A 21,752-nucleotide genomic window follows, 5' to 3' on the forward strand; every position below is an offset into this window, starting at 1 on the left:
ACAGGGGGCGGTTCCATAGCTGTAGCGTTCGGCGGGATGGGCATCGGCGTTGAGGAAAACAATGTGAAAGGAGAATGATTTTGGGAAAAAGTGTTAGGAGGAAAAAACCCCGGAGCTTGTGGAGGAACAGAAAAAGTGGGAAAGGAAGGGAGCTGGAGAGGCAGAAAGGGTCTCTGGGCCTGCGCCTCTGCTGAGGCAGCCTCGCGCTAGAGTCTGAAGGTGGGGCTGCAGGCCACGGACAGGGGAACGAGTTGGAAAAAGTGACAGGAAAATGATATGGTAGCTGAGCCTGGGCCGTTGGTGGAGGCATACTCACGCTGAAAGGGCGGCTTGCTTCGCTTAGAAATGGCATTGAGACGTGAGGCGCGGTGCTGGAGAAAGTTGCGGTCTGTAGCTCGGCGGAGCGGAGAGGAGACTGGGGCCTGGCAGCAGCGGCAGAATCTGGGGCGCGGCTCAGGCTAGCTGAAGGCCTGCTGCGGCCTGACGCTCGCGGAAAACTGGGCCCTGCGAGAGAGAGAGTAGGTGTTTTCTGGGAACGTGAGTTCGGGGCCCTGTAATTACTTGCCTTTTTTGCGGATTTTGCAGGCGGGGTGGATTTTGGAGATGGGAAAGCTGACTGGAGTGAAACATACAGGTTGTACAGTTGTGCTTTATTCATTCTCCTGGAAAAATTAACATGTGCTGAAGTGTAGGAGGATGCTGGAGATGGTGGTGGAAACCTTGATGGTGGAGGTGAGGGCAAGCCACGGCGCCTCAGGGTACGGGAAGCGGCTTGGCTAGGCCGGTGGCCTCGCGGTGTTGCTGGAGGTTCAGTTGCGGTGTCCTGTTGAGCATGGGAGCTCGTTGCAGTGCTGGTAAGCTGCGATGGATCCTGGGCAGCGAGGGCGTCGTCGTCAGACGGGAAGAGTTCGACTTCGATCTCTGACATTGCAACAAATGGGCGGGACCAAATGCTGAAAAACTGTCAAGGAATGTTAGGTGAGTTGACAGAGTGAATATATATATATGCTTCTTCTCATGCTGATAGGGTAGACATAGTAATTGTTTGATGACATGTGGATTGGATTGATTATTTGAACGTGCTCCTCCCGAACTTTGTTTATAAAACATCATTTAAATCTTCAGTTTTTTCAGCTACAGCAATAGTATGATGCCCATAGGGATTTCCTGGAATAACGTGCATTATCTACTTTTCTGCGTGAGAACGCCCTCTGGCATTCAGATGGAGCAACATTTACTACTGATCATAATCACAGTCTTTGCCAAACGCGTGTCATATCATTTCGAATAATCATGCAGCCCTAACTCATCATTAAAGGCCTTACCCTTGGATGTGTGTGTGGGCAGAACAACATACACAACATGACATGTATTCTTTAGACAAACAAATGTTTGTATTTCCCTCATTTGAGCCTTTTGAATTTAAAATAAAAACAAATGTCAAGTGTTGTAGTGAATTGGAATCTGTCCATATACATGTATATTTACTTACAGAGCACTGAAGGCATGAAATAAACATCAGAGTGAAAAGTGAATCTCAACAGCACCATAATCTGCTTCATTCTCAGAGTCAATCTCTTTCATGTACCGAGTGAACAGGATCAGTCTGCCATCAAACCAATTTTTCAGATTCATATTTTAAAAGAGAAATGATTGACTATGTAAAAATATTCTCAACTAAAGGCAACTAGGTCTCTAATAAAGAAAATAACCTTAATGTTGCAGAAATATCCAGGTAGGCAGGGTGCAAAATGTTAAGAAGCATCATGACAAGTTCACAATGAACAAACAGACATGGAAAAACCTGTCTGAACTCCGCAAGAAAAAAAGTTAGGGATATTTCTACATTTAGCTTTTTTCCCTCTTTTTTATTGTTTTTTAACAGTTAATTCAAACAAAACATCTATAGACAAAATCTGTATTTTTCCAGATAATAAACCAAAAACATCACATCTCAATTCCCCAATTCAGGCCTTTTTGAAAATCAGGAAGGATATTGGTTTCCTGAGACCACAGCCTGTCACATTGACCAACCATAATTGGATTTTACTGTAAAATAACTTTAACATCGAGTTGTTTTCATCAAAACTGAGAGCTCCCGATAAATAATCAGCAAGCCGCATGAATATTTTTGCTCTACAATAAACAACATAAAACAAAACAGCATTAAACTTCTTACTGGAAAACTGCCTTTACACAATGCATCTTTTGTAATGCAGGTTAATTTATAAAAATGAATGAATGAATTGAAGTCTATGGAATTGGTGGACGCTGACGCTAGCAGCGGTGTGTGCTGTACATTCATAGAAAACAATGGTTTCAAATGTTAGCATCTGGTGCACAATCCTCTTACAGTTTTTTCTGAACTGCTAAAACACTAAACCTCATTCTTTGAACCAAATTCTCAAAGGCCTAAACCAAATTGTTGAATAAATCACTCTTTCTGTAAAACCTTAAACAAGTTCAGGCAGTTAGACACCATTTGCAAATCTCATGAACTCTTTTTGCAAAACTCTAAACACATTCTCATTCACTTAAACACATTTCACACAGATATGCACTTTTGTTGCAAAACGCTAAAAACAGACATGCAAAAGTTGAACACAACTACAACACAGTTGTTATCGTTTGCACACAGTGGGCCCTATTTTAACGATCTGAAACGCAAGTGTCAAGCGCAAAGCGCAAGTAACTTTGTGGGCGGGTCTTGGGCGCTGTTGCTATTTTCCCGGCGGGATACATGACTCTTGCGCCCGGCGCAAATCTGAAAAGGGGTTGGTCTGAAGTAGCTTCATTATTCATAGGTGTGGTTTGGGCGTAACGTGAAATAAACCAATCAGAGCGTCATCTCACATTCCCTTTAAGAGCAGGCGCGCTTTTTCTAAAGCGGATTCCTATTATAACGGCGGATTTGCCAGACTGACGTTCTCGTCAGGGACGTTGGGGATGGAGAAACACACCCAAATTAACTTTGGTTAGGGACCGTTCGGTATTTATGGAAGGGGCCACCGGAGGAAAATAGGGGAGGGTCATGTCTTTTTATTCTTTGTTGAGGGGAGGGTCATCCAACTTTTTTTAGTCTAGGGGGAGCGTCACCCAACTTTTATATTCATGAAAACAGCAACATTTCAAAGTGGCTTGTTTGGTGCTATTTTTTTTCCATTTAGCTCCATGTTGATCTCGCGTTATCAGCCCCCCTTCGATATCAGATGGGTCTGACCCAACAAAAATCCAGTTTGGCGCTGTTTGACAGTGCGCGCGCACTTCAGTTTGCGCTTAGAAAAAGTGCATCATGTCAGAACAGAATGCCATTGAAATGTTTATCCGGCAAAGCTTTAAAGCACGAGCAAATAATGAACTTTTGTGCGAATAAGTGCACAGTGTCCTGTGAGTGTAACTCTACCGCTGCATTAACATGTGATGTGAACGTACGTGGAGTTTTACAGTATTGGGACTGAGGCGCCAGAACTGCAGCTGATAGAATGTGCGCTGTAGCGCGATACTACCATATTTTAGTTTCCATTCTTATTTTGTTTCCACGATGTGTAAGATGTAGGGCTACCACATTATTTATTATTTATTATTTAAGTTAACATAATAAAATACGTAGACCTACACCACAAAAACTAGTTGAGGATAAATTCATTAAAATTGTGCTATTCCAGTGTTATGGACGTGACATTTGCAGTCATTGAAATATAAATTCTCAGAAAATGCATTTAATACCAATATTGCAGACTGCTTTCTGCTTATGAAATGTGCATTTCTCTCTGGCGCTTTCGCGACGCATCGTCAACTTCATCTTTGCAGTCGACACAGAAAACACTTGTTTATTAATAAACAATTAAAATGTCTCCTTGCTATATTTGACATATTAATAATCATTACTTTTGCCGGTTCTTTGTGACAGCTTTTAGATGCTTTATTCGCAGTGCCACATGTTGAACGAGTCACACCGCATCAGCACCGAAAACATGATTTTTTTTCAAATCTAAAATCAAAAATCGTGATACGAACCGAATCGTAGGTTTGGTCTATCGTTACAGCCCTAGTAAGATGAGAAAGCAAGAGTTTATGGTTTTAAAAAAAACAAAAACAATGGCTATCTGAACATCTTTGCCAAGCGCAAACCAGTACAGAAGTAGGCTAATCAATAAATTATCGAGGAGGGTCATGCCTTTTTTCACAATCATTTTGGAGGGTCATAGAAAAATGTATTGCTGGCGAAGGGAGGGTCATGTCTTTTTTTGACAACAGATCTCAAAACTCCTCCGGTGGCCCCTTAAATAAAAAACGAACAGTCCCTTAACCCCCTGGGGTCGGCGGTATCGCCGGCGATACCAGCTCGCTTTTTTTTATCAGTGTAAAAGAGACTCAAAAATACTCTGTTGACTTTGATTTTCCATAGGAGTTTCATACATCAATCGATCCTGTTAAGTGTGTATTTTTTTTGTGTATACTCACAATAAAAACAAAGTGTTGTGCTTTTTGCCAAATAGAGAAAAATAAACACGAAGCGAGTTCTGCCTTCTCTCTGTAAGTGTAGTCCATTCTGAAATGCGTCCGAAAATGAACCATAACTCAGCGAATACTCAGTCAAACAGGCATAGAGAGACACACAGGCATGAAGCTTGAATTCTCTTCTTTTAAATGTAAATATAAGTAATTTTTATAAAAAACAAATATTCTCAGTTTATGCAATCTGTATGAAAAGAGAGAGATGTCAGTCGTTCTCATCTCAGATCATTAAGTTTTAATGTGACCCCGCCCACGGAGAGCGCGCAAATGACTGAGGCATCCATGCAAACTGTGAATGCCCCCATATCAGCTCGAGAAAACACATATAAGCTTATTCAGATCATTGTTCTTGTTTACACCGTCTCGCAGCGCTGTGAGGAATAATACTATCGTAATCATAATAATGGAAAATGTACCTCAGAAGTGCTGGTATTTCGAGGAGCAGATGCAGCTGAGCTGAGGAATACTGTAGTAAGTTTTTTTCATTCTCAAGTGAATCGCGTTTCTGTGTGTGAATGAATGAACGGCAGAGATGCGCTGTTTACCACAACTCGCAAAAAGACGGTTTAAATTTGAATCGCGTTTCTGTGTGTGAATGAATGTTTCGCTTTTAGCAAACTGTATTGCTATACTGAGTAAAAATCGACTGAAATAAGTTGAAATAAAATGTATTTGTATAAGCAATATTAAACTGCAAATTAACATTTATATTTCTTATAATAAAAACGAAAGACCTATGTTACAGACATATATGAAAGACAACATTTCGTTGATTAGTTTTGGATAGATTATAAATTTTTACTGTAAAATATCTCCCACCTCAAATAAGCTTTTGTTTGCCAATTTTTGCTCATATGTTAAATATAGTATGTTTTGTCAAAAATAAAGTAATCAAATAATATGTTATAGTGTTTATTCCAATGTAGCCTAGGCTATATTCAAGTAATGAATCCTTAACTTTGAAATATGTATGATAAAATGTATACTTTAGTTTTTACAAAGAAAGATTACACTTGAATTGTTGTTGTAATTGTAACCTTTTTAATAAAATATATATATTTACAAGGTAGATGTAAACAAACTATTAAAAGGGAAATATAAGCCTTTTCTTTAAATATTTTTTATTGTGTTTTATTAGTGACAAATTTGGGGAGAGGATAAATATTCCAAAACTGAAAATACAGTATGAGAATTAACTGCACAATTACTAGACATGTTTTCCTTGGATATTATAGGCCAATTTGCAAGCACAATTTGTGAAAAAAAAAAAAAAAAAAAATTGAGATGCTTCCAACTGTTGCTCTTGCATTCTTTCTTGTGGCTCAGTGACACACCTGAATGAATGGCTCATTAAGTATGCCCCATTGTCTCCATTAGTCAAAAGTCTTATTGACACATATTTAGTATGTGTTTTGTGGCCTTATTTCTGAAACTTTAGTTTTTAGTTTGTTCAATAACCATGCATAAACATTATTCTCTCAAAAATACAAACATGTACATTCATGTTGCTCACATATTATGGTAGCCCTGTTTGTGCTAAATATAGTGTAATTACACCTTTGCCATTAATATGTTTATAAGCAACTGAAAAAAGCACAAATGTCAGGGCATGTCAGAACATCTCAAGGACCCCAAAAACACCTTAGACCCCAGAGGGTTACACAGGCGTACGATAATTTGGGTAAATGTGTAAGCTAGATGTATGCTTTTATAATAAACTATATCTATCTATCTATCTATCTATCTATCTATCTATCTATCTATCGTAATAATGTATGATTTGCAAAAATGATAACTGCTGCGTCTGTGTGTAGATGAGAGAATTAAAGTGTATACGCGTTGAGCACACGCTACATTGATTATGGCCAAGCATGCGCCCTTAAAATAGCATATGAATAACATGCGCAACGCGCCACTGACTTTAAACTGTTTTTTTTCGGCCAGTGGCGGAATTGTTTTCTAAACCTGTAAAATAGCACGAGGGAACGTTTGCGCCGGAACACGCCTCCTTTTTTGCACTGAACTGCCCAGGGAGCGCAAGTTCATTCCCTAGTTTAGCGACGTGCTTCTGTGGAGGGAAAAGCGTGCTTTGCGCGGGTGCAAAATAGGAATGATACATGCGTCGGTGTACAAAGTCAATTGCGCTGGGTGCAAGATAGGGCCCAGTGACTCAAAATTCTTCACACTTGTTTATAATGATGTGATCAAACCAACTGTACAATTTAAGCCAGTTCAAAGTGCACAGGTGACACAGGTGCAGTGAATGATGATATGAACAATAGATGGAAACAATCTGAGAGGCAGAGGCGGATGTGTATGTGTAAGAGGATGAAGATGAGGAAGAGCAAGGTGTGTCAAGACTGGATCGGCAAACTAGAAGGTGTGGCAAGAGACCACATTGCCTGGTATGTGGACAAAGTCCTCAGGCCGGACCCAACCTGAAGACGTGATGCCGATTTTGTTTAGTTTGTTACAATATCCTTTTTTTCTGTAATTGCATGCTTTGGATGCTGTTCTCCATTTTTTGATGTAGCGTCTAATGAATGATCTGTAGTGTTTATAATATTGACTGGCTGTGTGTATAATCTGAAAGCATTATTTGATTTGGATTTTTACAAAAGAGTCAGATCTCCTCTGAATGTAGTTTGAAGATTTGGTTTTGTGTATAAGGTTTTGAGAAAGTGGGTGATGGTTTCGAGAAAGGTGTTTTAGCAATTCAGAAAAACTGTAAGTGTCTCTTACCCCTCTTGCTGAGCTGGATGTTGGCTTGTCGTCTTCCGTGGCCATTTTCCACATAACATGAATAGTTTCCCAGGTCGCTCTCCTCCACGGCATCTATTGTCAGTGAGATGGACACTTCCTGCTCACCCAAGTGCTCCCGAATAGTTCTGGAATGGTGGAGAGAAGAAGAGGAGAACTGTTCAACAACCATCTATAATTTAAATCAAGTTCTGTCATGACAACTCTCGGAGTGATTGGCATGGTAATTGGCCAGCTCTATAGAACAGTGATGTCATCATCCAGTTCAGTTCAGTTCTTATTTCAATAGTTCCAGTACAGTCAAATCAATAATATTGCTGAATATTTAGTGTTTGCAAAAGTGTTTGCATTCAAACTTCATTCATACTATTTTAACTCTTCTAAAAATGTGTTTTGCATAGTAACTCTACTCAAATGATTAGCCATATGCATGCCAAACTAAACACAATGTGAAAAATGTAAAACACTACTATCTTGTATCTTTTGCTTGTTCAGTGTACAGTGAAGAGTACAGGAGTTTGTAACACCACTCACACGCACATGTGCGCAAATACACTGTATATATAGTATGTGCACAATTAATGAACTTTATAGTTATTGAACTGAAGCAACACTGAACTGACTTTACAGCAGAATTTGTTACTATTATTACCATTTGTATTGAATAAAGTACTAAAGAAATATAGGTGACTTGACTTGTATGCATGCATATTCAGTCTATATTTACAAAATATTGTAAACAAAAATACAAGGATGAAAAATGTATATTGTTTCTCAAAAAAATAGTTTTGATTTCTAAGGGTTAAAATTATGTATATTTACACTATAAACAGAAATGGGGGAGGGGGGTGATTTCTTTCTTTCTCAAAACATTGAGTTTTGATTTCCAAGTGAACAAATTATGCATAAGTGTTTTGACACATGATCAGCTGTGATGACCACAACAGTGGTCAACTATAGTTGTGTTTATTTGTGCTATATAAATTAATAAATAAAATGATCGTTGGCTGTAGGCAATCGGTAAAAGAGTGTGCCATTTACATATCAGTGTTTTTTAAATCTAACACAAGACCTATTAGTTTTGAATGATGTTTCTAATGTAGAGAATTTTGTTTAGTGTTTTGCAAAAAGTTTGTTTCACAATTACGAACTGAGTGTAAAGCAGAGAAGTGCTTGCAGTTCTCTTACGAGAGGTTCTCTCGTATTGCGTAAGCTCTGCTTACGCAGCGGGAAAAGCCTTCTTTTCTCGAGATACTGAAACCAAAAATTATCCTTAATTTCATATATTGTCAACGCAGTGCGGCTGCAGGCAGCTGAGCTAGAGCGGCATACTGCGCGCTCATTGGCTGCCGCGCGGCAACTGCTTAAGCCTACCAGTGAGCCTGGCGTGACGTCACGCCCAATGAGGGCGCGCGCGACCTCGCGCGTCACAGCCCGCCAGAATGGGCGGCGTCAGAGCGTATATAAGGAAGGCTCGTAGGCTATATTCTCTGATTTCTGTCTTTTCAGCGAAGCACTCGCATCGCTGGTCTCTGAGAGGAAACCGTCGCCGTGGCCTTCTTGGATCAAGCTAACGAGCCAGCTTAGGACAGCCTGAGGAAGCCGGACGATCTCTTCGCCGCCTTCAGCCTGCCGTGCCAGCTCAGCTATCCGGCGATACATATCCTTCCGTGTTAAGCTCTTGTGTGTATTGCTTTTCTCCGCAGCACTCTAAAAGAGCACGAGGCGTTGTTTCAAATGCCTCGCACCACGTGCGGCTCATGCCGCTCACCGCTCAGCGACGGAGACCGCCATCTTCTCTGCGCTCTCTGCCTGGGACGGGATCATGCAGTCGTCGCGTTTTCCTCGGGCGGCTGCGAATGCTGTGAAGAGCTGCAGATGTCGACCCTGCGGGCTCGACTCGCCCTCTTTTCAGACGCCGCTCCTGCCGTTGCTGGGCCGCGAAAGAAAAAACGCCGCTCACAACGCCCACCGGAGCCTGAGACACGAGCCAAGGCCTCGCCGGAGCCTCTCCCGCGAGCCTCGCTCTCTCCCTCTCCGCCCCCGCTCCCCGACGCGCAGCCGACGGCTCTCGCCCTCGATGCCGTCGACACAGCGGATGAAGCGGACGACAACGATCGGCTGGACACATGCTCATTGTTAGCGTCGGACAGCGAGGCGTGGTCCGGCTCCGCCCGATCCACCTCCTCCACCAGAGCTTCCAGCAGGGCTCCCGCCGGAGTGGAGGCCGAGCTTCTCCACCTCCTCACTATGGCGGTCGAGCGTTTGGGCCTCGAGTGGTCTGCGCCGGAGGTACCCCCGCCTAACAGACTTGATGGATGCTTCCTGACCACCAGTCGCCAGGCTCCAGCGTCTAGACCGGCGCCGTTTCTGCCTGAGCTCCACGACGAGCTTTCTAAATCCTGGAACGCTCCAGTTTCGGCCAGACTCCGCTCTCCGGCCTCATCGACTCTCTCCCGCGTGGACGGAGCCACGGAGAAGGGGTATGACCGGATTCCACCGGTCGAACAGGCGGTTGCAGCGCATCTTTGCCCCCCATCCGCGAGATGGCGCTCAAAGGTTGCCCTCCCGTCCAAAGCCTGCAGGACTACTTCGGCGTTCGCCAGCCGCGCTTTCTCCGCCGCTGGGCAAGCCGCCTCAGCTCTGCACACAATGGCGGTCCTTCAAGTTCTCCAGGCGGACCTCCTCCGCCAGCTTGACGAGGGAGAACTGGACAGATCGGCCCTAACCAACCTGCGCAGTGCGACGGACCTTTCCCTTCGCACGACTAAGACAGCAGCCCAAGCGATCGGACGATCCATGGCTTCGCTGACCGTCATCGAGCGCCACCTTTGGTTAACTCTCGCCGATATGGGGGAACAAGAGCGATCCGTCTTCCTGAACGCCCCGCTCTCGCCTACTGGTCTCTTCGGCCCGGCAGTGAGCGGCCTCGTGGACCGTTTTTCTGAGGTACAGAAAGCGTCACAGGCCATGAACCTCTTCCTGCCCCGCCGCTCGAGCTCCGCTGCAGGCCGCTCTAGCCAGCCTCCTGCACGCAGCTCCGCACAGCGGCCGTCTCGACCCCCAGACTCTAAGCAGCGCCAGCGCGGCCGCCCCAGGTCCCGCTCCACCAGCCAGCACAGGCCGCCGCCCCCGCGTGGGCCTCGGCCTAAGGTAACGCTGAAGCCCGAGCCTGCTAAGTCCTCCTAGCACCCGTCGGGAGGAAAAGACGGGCGGCTCCCGCCGCGGCCGGACCACCGTCAAAACTAAGATGTATCCCTCTGCCAGTCCCCTTGTCAAAGGCTACTGCAGTAGTGCCCACAGCAGCCAACGAGCCAGTTTCGCAACTCTCTCGCCTGCACACAAACGCCGTTTTTACGGCGACCCAGATAAATCGAATAAAGAGTGTAATGTCTGGTCAGACGGCTCACGCCGTCAGTGTTATGAGTGTAGTAAACATGCCCACTTCCCAGTGCTCATCACTACACACAAGCACAAATTCCCCTGTGTACCCCACAGAGTGCACTCACATAAAGCGCGCTACGGCCGCTCGAGTGATAACTGTAGGTCACGTGCCCACACTTCAGTGCTCACACCTACACAGTGCTCGCTCTGTCTCACACGCTTGGGTAACGGAACATTCTGCCACTGGCCGCGTGTTAATACAGAGCCCTGTGCCCGCTACACAGCACGCACACTCTCAGCTAAACATGTACGAGCCAGCCACCGGCTGTGTGTTAATAAAGAGCCCTGTGCCCGCTACACAGCACGCACACTCTCAGCTAAACATGCACGAGCCAGCCACCGGCGGTGTGTTAATAAAGAGCCCTGTGCCCGCTACACAGCGCGCGCACCCTCATGTACACACGCACAAGTCAGCCACCGGCTGTGTGATAATAAAGAGCTCTGTGCCCGCTTTACAGCACGCACACTCTCCGATAAACATGCACGAGCCCGCCCCGCTTCTACGCCGCGAGCCGTCTCACAAAACGCTCTCTCACAGCGCTGTTCAGCCGGCTGCCGCCATCTGCGAACCCCCGTTCCCCCTCACTGCCACTGCGCGATTCGCGCTTACACCGCCACAGATTCCCCGTCCCGCGCTGTGCGACGGGCGAGAGTCAGAGGCGATTCGACCCCTAGCTATGAGTGCGAATGCATGGAAAGCTATCCAGGGTGTGTCGAAGTGGGTACTGAACACAGTGATAAAGGGCTATTCGCTTCAATTCGCTCGCCGCCCTCCGCGCTATCGCGCTCGGGCCGAGACTACAGTGAAAGCGGATGCAGCGCATCTGCTTCACACAGAAATAGCGAATTTGCTGCGCAAAGGGGCGATAGAACGGGTTCTCCCTCCGGGTTCCGAGGCAGGCGTATACAGCCGCTATTTCCTCGTACCCAAGAAGGGCGGAGCACTCAGACCTATATTGGATCTGAGATATTTGAACAAAACGCTTATGAAACGGCCGTTCAAAATGCTCACAACCAGTCAAATCCTCGCGCAGATTCGCCCGGGGGACTGGTTCATATCTCTCGACCTGAAAGACGCGTACTTTCAGATTCAGATTATACCCCGTCACAGGCCATTCTTGAGATTCGCCTTCGACGGCCAGGTATATCAGTACACCGTCCTGCCGTTCGGCCTATCCCTGGCACCCCGTACATTTACGAAGTGCATGGATGCGGCTCTCGCACCCCTGAGATCGAGGGGAATGCGAATCCTGAACTATCTGGACGATTGGCTCATTATAGCGCACTCGGCGGAGGAACTAGTTTCCCACAGAGAAGCGCTTCTCGGTCACCTGCAAAGCTTGGGTCTTTCCGTGAACTGGGACAAGAGCTCTTTAGCCCCCAGCCAGTCTATCACTTTTCTGGGTATAGATCTGGACTCGGCGGCAATGACAGCCAGACTGTCCGCACAGCGCGCGCGCTGTGTTCGACACCTCGCCGCCTCCTTTCAGGAGGGAAAAGTTTTTCCATTGAAAACTTTTCAGAGGTTGCTGGGCCACATGGCATCAGCAGCAGCTGTCCTGCAGCTGGGTTTACTCCGAATGCGTCCGCTTCAACGCTGGCTAAAAACGGAGACGCCCCGCAAAGCATGGATTTCAGGCCGTACTCCAATCAGAGTGACTCAGCGCTGTGTTACAGCCCTGCAGCCCTGGCTGACGGCCGAATGGTATCAGCGGGGAGTGTCGATGGGAACCATCGCACACCGCAAAGTGATCTCGACAGACGCGTCCAACATGGGTTGGGGAGCGACTCACGAAGGCAGTCCGATTTGCGGCCCGTGGTCGAATACGGAGAAAGACCTTCACATAAACTGTCTAGAGATGCTGGCGGTCGAGAAAGCGTTGAAGCACTTTCTACCGCTTATACGGGGACACCATGTGCTAGTTCGCTCGGACAACATGTCAGTGGTGTCGTACGTGAACCGCCAGGGTGGAATCAAATCCAGAACCCTGTGCGCGCTCGCAGAGCGCCTCCTATCCTGGGCTCAAGGCCCGTTGCGCTCCCTAAGGGCAGCTCATGTACCCGGTCGTTTGAACGACGGCCCGGACAGACTGTCCAGGGACAACGTTCCCCCAGGGGAATGGTCTCTACACCGCCAGACGATACAGACGCTTTGGCGTCGTTTCGGCGAAGCGAAGATCGACCTCTTCGCCACGAGCGAGAATGCTCAGTGCCAGAGGTTCTTCTCGAAAAGGGAAGACGCGCTGGCCCAGACCTGGCCCAGCGCCCCGCTGTACGCGTTCCCACCGATCTCGATGCTACCTCAAGTGCTAGCGAGGATCAGGAGTTTGAACTGCGCAGTGCTCCTCATAGCCCCGCGTTGGGAAAACCAACCATGGTTCCCCGAGCTAATGAGACTGGCAGACACAGCCCCATGGCCGATTCCGGTGAGGAGAGATCTCCTCTCTCAAGCCCGAGGCTCGATTCTGCATCCCCATCCAGAGCACTGGTCTCTGCATGCGTGGATAATCAACGATTACTCGTTGGCTTGCCAGAAGGGGTAATTAACACGATCACGCAGTCCAGAGCCCCCTCGACGAGGCGGCTCTATGCGTCTAAATGGTCAGTGTTTAACAAGTGGTGTGTGAATACGGGTTCTAATGCTCGAACCTGTGGAGTTCCACAGGTACTGAAATTTCTCCAAGAGATGTTGGACGCGGGCAGGTCCCCCTCCACGCTCAAGGTTTATGTCGCGGCCATAGCAGCGTTCGCTGAGTCGGCGCGCGGCCGTGCACTGGGCAGAAATGAACTCATTACCCGCTTTCTACGCGGGGCCAGGAGAATGAACCCTCCACGGCCCCCGACGGTTCCTATTTGGGACCTGTCCCTGGTCCTGGAGTCCTTAAAAGCGCATCCCTTTGAGCCTTTGGACTCAGTGGAGTTGAAATACTTGACGCTTAAGACCGTTTTTCTGCTAGCTCTGGCTTCAGTTAAACGTGTGGGAGATTTACACGCGCTGTCCATCAGCGCGTCGTGCCTCGAGTTTGGACCTAACGACTCGTTAGCCATTCTCAAACCGAAGCACGGCTATGTCCCCAAAGTGTTAGGCACTCCCTTCAGGACTCAGGTCGTTACCCTATCGGCTCTGCCGTCCTCCAGCAGTGAGGAAGGGGTTAACTGCCTTTGCCCGGTCAGGGCGTTAAGGTGTTATGTGACGCGCTCTGCAGCCTTCAGGTTCTCAGAGCAGCTTTTCGTTTCGTTTGGCGGGCGCACCAAGGGTCGCGCCGCTTCGAAACAGACACTGTCCAGATGGATAGTAGACGCTATTGCAGCAGCTTATGCGTCAAAAGACCTGCAATGTCCGTTAGGCATACGGGCTCATTCCACCAGAGGCATGGCCTCATCGTGGGCATGGTCCAGTGGGATTTCCATTGATGACATTTGTAAGGCGGCGGGCTGGGCGTCCCCCTCCACATTTGTTAGGTTTTATAACCTGGAAGTTCCCGCTATGCAGGCTAAACTTCTGTCAGTCTAGTCGTGATTCGTGTCCTGCCCAAGGGTCAGGCTGTATTTCCGATTAGCTTGTCTGTTGAGCTGCACGCTCAGGGTATCAGTTAACATGAACCGGCAGTGCCGTTCTGTGTTTTTTCCCTATGTGTGCTTATGAACATGTGTTGGCCCGCACCGCTGGCCACCTGTTTAATCACCTCTATGTTTTTCTATGAGTCATATGTGATTGTTAGGCTCGCACGGCGTGGACAAAGGGTTCCCGCTGCGTAAGCAGAGCTTACGCAATACGAGAGAACCTCTCGTAAGAGAACGATACTTGGTTACTCACGTAACCTCGGTTCTCTCTAGAGAGGGAACGAGTATTGCGTTCCCTGACCGTGCTGAGCCTATCGCTCGCGTCGCTTCAGTCGACAGAAAACAGAGAATATAGCCTACGAGCCTTCCTTATATACGCTCTGACGCCGCCCATTCTGGCGGGCTGTGACGCGCGAGGTCGCGCGCGCCCTCATTGGGCGTGACGTCACGCCAGGCTCACTGGTAGGCTTAAGCAGTTGCCGCGCGGCAGCCAATGAGCGCGCAGTATGCCGCTCTAGCTCAGCTGCCTGCAGCCGCACTGCGTTGACAATATATGAAATTAAGGATAATTTTTGGTTTCAGTATCTCGAGAAAAGAAGGCTTTTCCCGCTGCGTAAGCAGAGCTTACGCAATACTCGTTCCCTCTCTAGAGAGAACCGAGGTTACGTGAGTAACCAAGTATCGTTTTGCAGACTTGGTCTGAAGTAGTGTTGCTTTCGTCAACGAAAATTATGACGAAATATTGTCGTCAACGAACCTTTATCACCTGACGAAAACAAGACGAGACGTAAATGCTCGTCATGTGACGATGACTAAAATACATGTATAATGCAATATCGTTGACGAATAAAAACGAGACTAAATGTGGTTTACAAAATAAAAACTATGCTAAAATGTCTCTTCATTTTCGTTCACCAAAACGAGACGAGACGAAATGTTATAACGTCACGACGAATGAGAGAGTTGTGCGTGAACCCATAGCTTTGTCGGGTTTAAATTCTGGTTTGCGATCTGGTCACCCGATTATCAGCGAATTTAACAATATTACTCCATTAGTTATTCTATTAAAATGTCTCATTGATATATTTGACACATTCATAATCATTACTTTTGCCGGTTCTTTGTGACAGCTGTTATGTGCGTTATTGGCAGCGTCACCCTCCGGTTACATGAACGCGTCACCGCATCAGCACCAGAACATGGAGATTTTATTTTAGAGAATAATCGCACAACCTATTCGATATTCTATAATTAAATAAACTAATCGAATATCCAAAAATCGTGACTCATCCCTGCATGGAATCTCTAGTTTCTTTTCCCAAATCTTCACTCACGTCTCACCCATTTTCTAAAGGGATTATAAACGTTTCTTCATTGGTTCGCTTTTAATTAGGCCTATTATATTCGTATTCTTTACTGTGGTAAAGTAGAAAAACGCTGTAGGACAGATAGCCTACATTTGTACTTGCATGTCAAATTCTTTTTAACACAGTTTGTGCTTGTTATATTAGACATAGGGTGCGTCAAGTTTAGTTGTAAAGCGCGTTTCACACGCGCGGGTGATTTTTAGTTTCACTTTCTCTGGCAGCGCAATCTCAAACACAGCCTAAATATCTCGCCCTTGTGGAGGATAACATTCGCTCTTCAGACCAATTTACATCAAGTAGAAAACACGAAGATATCATAAAGAGATCAATGGTCTTTCCTGCTCGTGTCCCACGTCCCTCTCAGAGCGCAGAGTGGTTGGCTATATCACGCGTCTTTGTGTGGAAATATAAAACGAGTTTTTATTTTTTTATTTTTTTAAATAACCCCCCAACCACCGCCGGTAGTTGGTCCATTACCGCGGTGGTAAAAAAAAACTGCCACCGTCACAGCCCTAAATATACTAAATATAATAAAATAACCTTGTTTGAAATTCTATATTGACTGGGTTAAATAGAATTGCATTACTAAAAAGAGACTAAAATACAATTTTCATTGACTAAAACTAGACTAAAATGTCATCAGTTTTCGTTGACTAAAACTAGACTAAAATGTCATCAGTTTTCGTCAACTAAAACTAGACTAAAATGTCATCAGTTTTCGTCGACTAAAACTTGACTAGACTAAAAAGAGTATGAACGTGACTAAAACTAATAAAAACTAAAACGACAGCTTGACACAAAGACTAGACTAAAACTAAAATTAAAACAGGCCGCCAAAAACAACACTAGTCTGAAGATTAGGTACATGAGTGAATGAGTGAGTGTCCTCAAGTACTAGTTTTAGTGTGCAAGCATTTAAAAAAAATATATAAAAAAGTTTGACATTTGTAAAAACCTAGTTTGTATTTGAATGCTTGTGTATAGTTGTGTGTGTAGAAATTTGTTATAAGTATCAGGAAATGTAACTTAGCAACTGAGGAAATCATTGATAACCACAATCACTCATCAGACATAGTGACACACTGAATAAAGTGAAAATCAGACATTGACATTATGATTAACTAAAGCTCATCCATCATAAAACACATACACCTGACTACCAAGCACTACGGGGAAGAAAAAAAAAACAGGGTATGGAAGAGAAAAGAAGTGTCTTTTCTTTGCAGCTGCCATGGAAACTATGTCTGCAGAGAGAGAGAAAGGATGATGGGGAATTCATATCATTAAAGAAACATTGTTTCTGTTCTTGTTCAAAAAGAATAAGGTGATGTTCTGCCCTCTTTTCATGTGTGTGGATGTTTCACACCATTACAGTGATGTCAGAACTGATACGGGTCAGTATCCACAGGCGCTCACCGCCACTAATCAGACTAATTACAGTGTTTGTAGTGGATGACAGAGCTGCAAGACCCAAACCTAGTGGATCTCAGGTACAGACTCAGAAATGAAATTCTGCTGTCATTGCTGTCAGCTCTTCTCTATTAGCAGGCTGTGAATTGATTCAGCCACTGGCACAGTAACAGGCAGAAAATGACACACTGGCCTTAGGATCAGTTCTGACTAAATGATAGCTGACATACCAACCAGACATGAGAAATGCAGTCAAACACTCATCCAACATTCACCCACAGCATTAGCAATGTACCGTATTAATACTGTAAAGGGCTCTTGGTTCATTCTGATGGCCATAGTCAGCGGAGCTCAGTGGACTTTAATTTTGGCGAGAGTTGCATACGGACTGTATTACGATGCTCATGGTGTGTTTGTATCCTGAAACATATTCCAAAACCTTATAATGAGTCTCATTTTTGCTACTCTGTAGCTCAATACATGAATATATGTCAATACATGTCCAGACTTTCCATCAACCACTCACAAATGTTTAGAATAAAACTTTGGAACTCCTAGTTTGGGATCTAGTTCTGCTTTGACCCTGACACTCATCATGATGTGATTAAGATTGCATATGCCTAAACTGCATAATTAATGGAGTCAATGAAATTTAGATGGAGATTACATGAGAAAGAAGCTTTTCTGCTCATCTCGATCCAGAAAGGAAATGAAAGGAATTATCATCTCGATAAATGAAAGGAAAGGGTGTCATTAGTATAAACTACTTACTTAATTTCACTTTCTCTGATTCGTCCTTCGTCCAGATCCTCAATGAACTTCTCTCCCTTCATCCAGTAGATGAGAGGACTCACATCCCCGCTGTAACCGAAGAACGCTCGGCAGGTCAGGTTCACCGGGCTGCCTGCAAAAACACACAGTGCAAGAGAAGTCCATATATGTGTAATATCTGTGAAAAATATCTGTATATATGAAAATATATGAATCGTTTACAATATTTCTCAGTAAGAGAAACTGAGCCTGGCCTGTTGTTTTTCTTTGGTCTCTTTCGAGGAACAAAAATGAGTTTAGACTGTAATCTGACATCACAATAAGCTATGTCCTTCTGTAGATACCATACGCTTTAACAGAAATACAGAGATGCTGTAAAGTCCAGACTCAGTGATTTTTTTCTAGCCGTCAGACAGATTTAAAAACTGATGCTAATGAGAATATCCTGTTCTGCACATTGTGAAAAGGAAAAGTCTATGAGAGAATTAATGAGCACAGTTCTGAGACTCACATCAGGCTGAAATCTTGACAGAATGGCAAATATTGGTGTTTTATTTCTGGCCACTGGAGGCCACTGTGGTACCACCTCTAACACATGACAGATCGAAATGGCACAAATCTAGTTTCAGCAGACATGTATCAGGGCAAATTCTTCTGTGTTTTTATCGTCGCACACACAGTCCAAACCATCTGATGCACAGTGATTCAGGAAGAACAGCACACGTCAACATGTGCCATTACCCAGCTATGTTTCCTATCTATAAAAAAAAATATACTGAAATTAAAGCTAGCTTTATGTATTATTCTCTATCTAAATAGTTATTTTAGATTTTGTTTGATACTGTATTATGAAACAGACTTGATTCTGTCCCTAGGTTATTTTATCTTGTGTTTATGTTCGTCAGTTGGGCACAAAATTAAAAACATTTTATTTCTGAGAAGCTTCTTGAGCAAGATGCCGGTATGTCGAATTAAACTGAAACGGTCAACTCTGTTACGGTCTGAAGGCACCATTAAAGACTAATGTTTTCAAAGTTTACTCCTTTAGTCTGAGATGGTTCTACTGTCCTGAGCACGGTTCGCTGTACTATACTCACCATGCTCAGGATCATTCAGTAAAACCATGACCATTATAGTGTATTGATGTGGGTGTGTTTGTGTATGAATTGGGAAACCAGTGCAAGCACATCTTAGTTAATCGGGTCTCTATGGTGTGTTAATTGTGTTTTGTCTGTGCTGGCCTCTATTCATTCAGATCCAGCGGAGAGGATCATCCAGACGGCTGAAAGCTGCTCTGCTCATTAAAACGCTGTTGGGAGCATTTGAGCCTTCATAATGCCATAACTGACCTCCTGTGTCAAAACCAATTTAGACAGAAGGACAGAGAGAGAGTGAATGAATGAAAAAATGAATGAATGAATTTAAATGGCAACTGAGAATAGATGAGAGGATCATGGATCAGCCTCCTGCTGGCAAAGCAGAGTCAGTCCTAGAAGATTCGCTCATTACCCTCATTCACCCTAACGAGGGAAAAGAACAACAAAACCTTATCTGAACAACCTCGTCACTTTCTAGATGAATAAGTGTACAAGGCACATGTAAGCTGGATTGTGGTCAGGTGATGGCATGTGTTCCCAAATCATTCTGCTCGTTTGGTCTCTCTCTTTCTCACTCGCTGTCTCCCTCCGAGTAGTTTAATAGGAACTTTTGTTCTGGCCGATGTGAAGCCACAAGCAACCAGTCGAGTGAAGACCGAACACTGACCTGAACCCTGTGTGTTGGGCAAAAGCCATTACTGAGAAAGACAGACATGAAAGAGAAAGACAGAAAGAACATTACCCAAGTCATAACATGGTTTTTGAATTCAAACACTGACTCAAATGTCCCCAACCAACAGATCAGGTGTACTGGAATCCCACAATCCCAGGTTTAGTGCTATCTGCAACTTTCAGCCTGTTTCAGTCTAAAATTCATCAACACATGGAGGAAAAGGATGCTGGTCAAGCCAATTCACAGAGAGTCTTTTACAGATCCAACAGATGTGGCACATCTTACTTGGAAAAATGTCACTGCTCTCCTCATATTAGTGCTGTGTTTTCAAGCACCTACAGGGAAAGGTGATTTTAAACATAAAACGTGGATCTATATTTCTATCAAATCAAACCTTCATTAACAACAATGCTGTGCAGATATGTGAAGAGCACACTACGGATTCATAAACAGAAATCAAGAGTTAATAGAAGTCAAGTTACAAATGTGAAGTTGCATTTAAAATGGATTTCCTGACGCCTGAAGCCACATATACAGCACTTACCCTGTACTACATTCAGATGTTATTAATTGTTATTTACATAGACAATCACACACCGGTACTCACTTATCATATTGATAAGTACTAGCTAGGATTTAGTCAAGTGGAGACCATATTCAAGGAGTGTGACTGGTAAATCTTTTTGTGCAGTGAATTTAGAGGGTGGATCAACGCCTGTTGATTTAAAAGTGGAGATGGACGTCATTTAAAATGAAACATTGCCACAAACTTAGGAAAAAGTAATTTTTAATGCTACCATAATTTCTTTTTAATTGATGAATTATACTGCTTTTGTTTAGTTAATATTATACTTACTGTGTTTTAAAATGTTAAATGATTTCAGAGATAAAGACTCTGCCACTGATGTGGAATCAGCTTCTCTCTTCGCACTAGGCATTAAGGTATCGATTTGGGGTGTGGAAACAGTTCCTACAGCAGCAGTTACGGGCAACGTTGTCCCAGAACAGCTATCAGATATCCCTATCATACTGACAATCGACTATTTCCATATAAACACATCACGCCTGTGGCCAAGTGAAGGCTAATCGTCGTCCATCATACACTGCCTGGTAGGAACCTGCATTTCACAAATGATGTTTTATAAACAAAGTTCGGGAGGAGCACGTTCAAATAATCAATCCAATCTACATGTCATCAAACAATTACTATGTCTACCCTATCAGCATGAGAAGAAGCATATATATATTCACTCTGTCAACTGACCTAACATTCCTTGACAGTTTTTCAGCATCCCTCCACCACCCCGACTCCTCACTCTTGGCTCATTCTTTTACAGCCAGGAATACGGGGGACTGAGTACTCTGGGTTCGGGCCGAATACCGAGCCCGGAGCCCTCTTCTCGGACAGCACGCCAAATACGCTTTTATTCTATCTGACTTATTTGTAAGTGTGAACTCGTGAATCATTAATTTATGTGATGGTCCTCTGTCGCTTTACAAACACTGCTCATGATACCACCTGATTTGCTTTTGTTTTGTGCAGGTGTGGTTGTGTCAGTTTGTACATGTTTTCCTGTGATATTTCTACAACAGTTTAATTCCACTACCTGGTTTAGTGGCCTTTCACTTTATTGCCCTACTTTATGTCTGTCCTATGCGGGAGTTTAAGAATTCAGATTGTACTTCCTAAAAAATAGCTTGTCTTAAAACCGTGAGCACTTAGGCCTCTCTCAATCTATTTAATTAAAACAATACTATAAATTACAAGCAATTCTATCAGGGAGAAGGTAAACCGAGAGGAAGCTAAATTATGACCTTGTGGTGCAGGAGCATTTTCAGCCGTGCAGCATAAATCCCTGACAGGAAGTGCTGACATGTCAATCACTGGGCTTTTTCCTCCCCGAGTGCTGTGTACAGATGGAGCATCGGGAACAGGAAGAGGTTTCACGGCCGAGAGGATTTGGAGATTGCGTAATGACTTGCGCCTTGCTAAACACGTCCTGCAGAGGCCGTTTGTTTGACTCCGACAGGTAAAGGAGAGGTCACATCAGTCTGTCTACCAGCTGAAACTCAAGAAGCCTTTCATCACACATTTCTCTCCACTTTTTCTTCTACTCTCTCCATGTCCCACACACACATTGTCCTCTC

At 44.6% G+C, this 21,752-nt stretch overlaps 1 protein-coding gene across 4 annotated transcripts in view; it reads right to left on the reverse strand.

The window, feature by feature from the left end:
* The window catches only part of il1rapl1b (interleukin 1 receptor accessory protein-like 1b), a 235,762-nt gene that overhangs the window by 10,747 nt on the left and 203,263 nt on the right, over window positions 1-21,752 (reverse strand). For all 4 annotated transcript variants that reach the window (XM_084100351.1, XM_084100349.1, XM_084100350.1 and 1 more), the window contains exons 7-8: window positions 17,835-17,967; window positions 7,261-7,406 (exon numbers count right to left, since the gene is read on the reverse strand). In XM_084100351.1, coding sequence (XP_083956477.1) covers window positions 7,261-7,406; window positions 17,835-17,967 — 279 coding nt within the window. The remainder of the gene's footprint in view (window positions 1-7,260; window positions 7,407-17,834; window positions 17,968-21,752) is intronic.

Source organism: Abramis brama (genome assembly GCF_963993115.1).
Source record: "Abramis brama genome assembly, chromosome: 23".
NCBI classification, from domain to species: Eukaryota; Metazoa; Chordata; class Actinopteri; order Cypriniformes; family Leuciscidae; genus Abramis; species Abramis brama.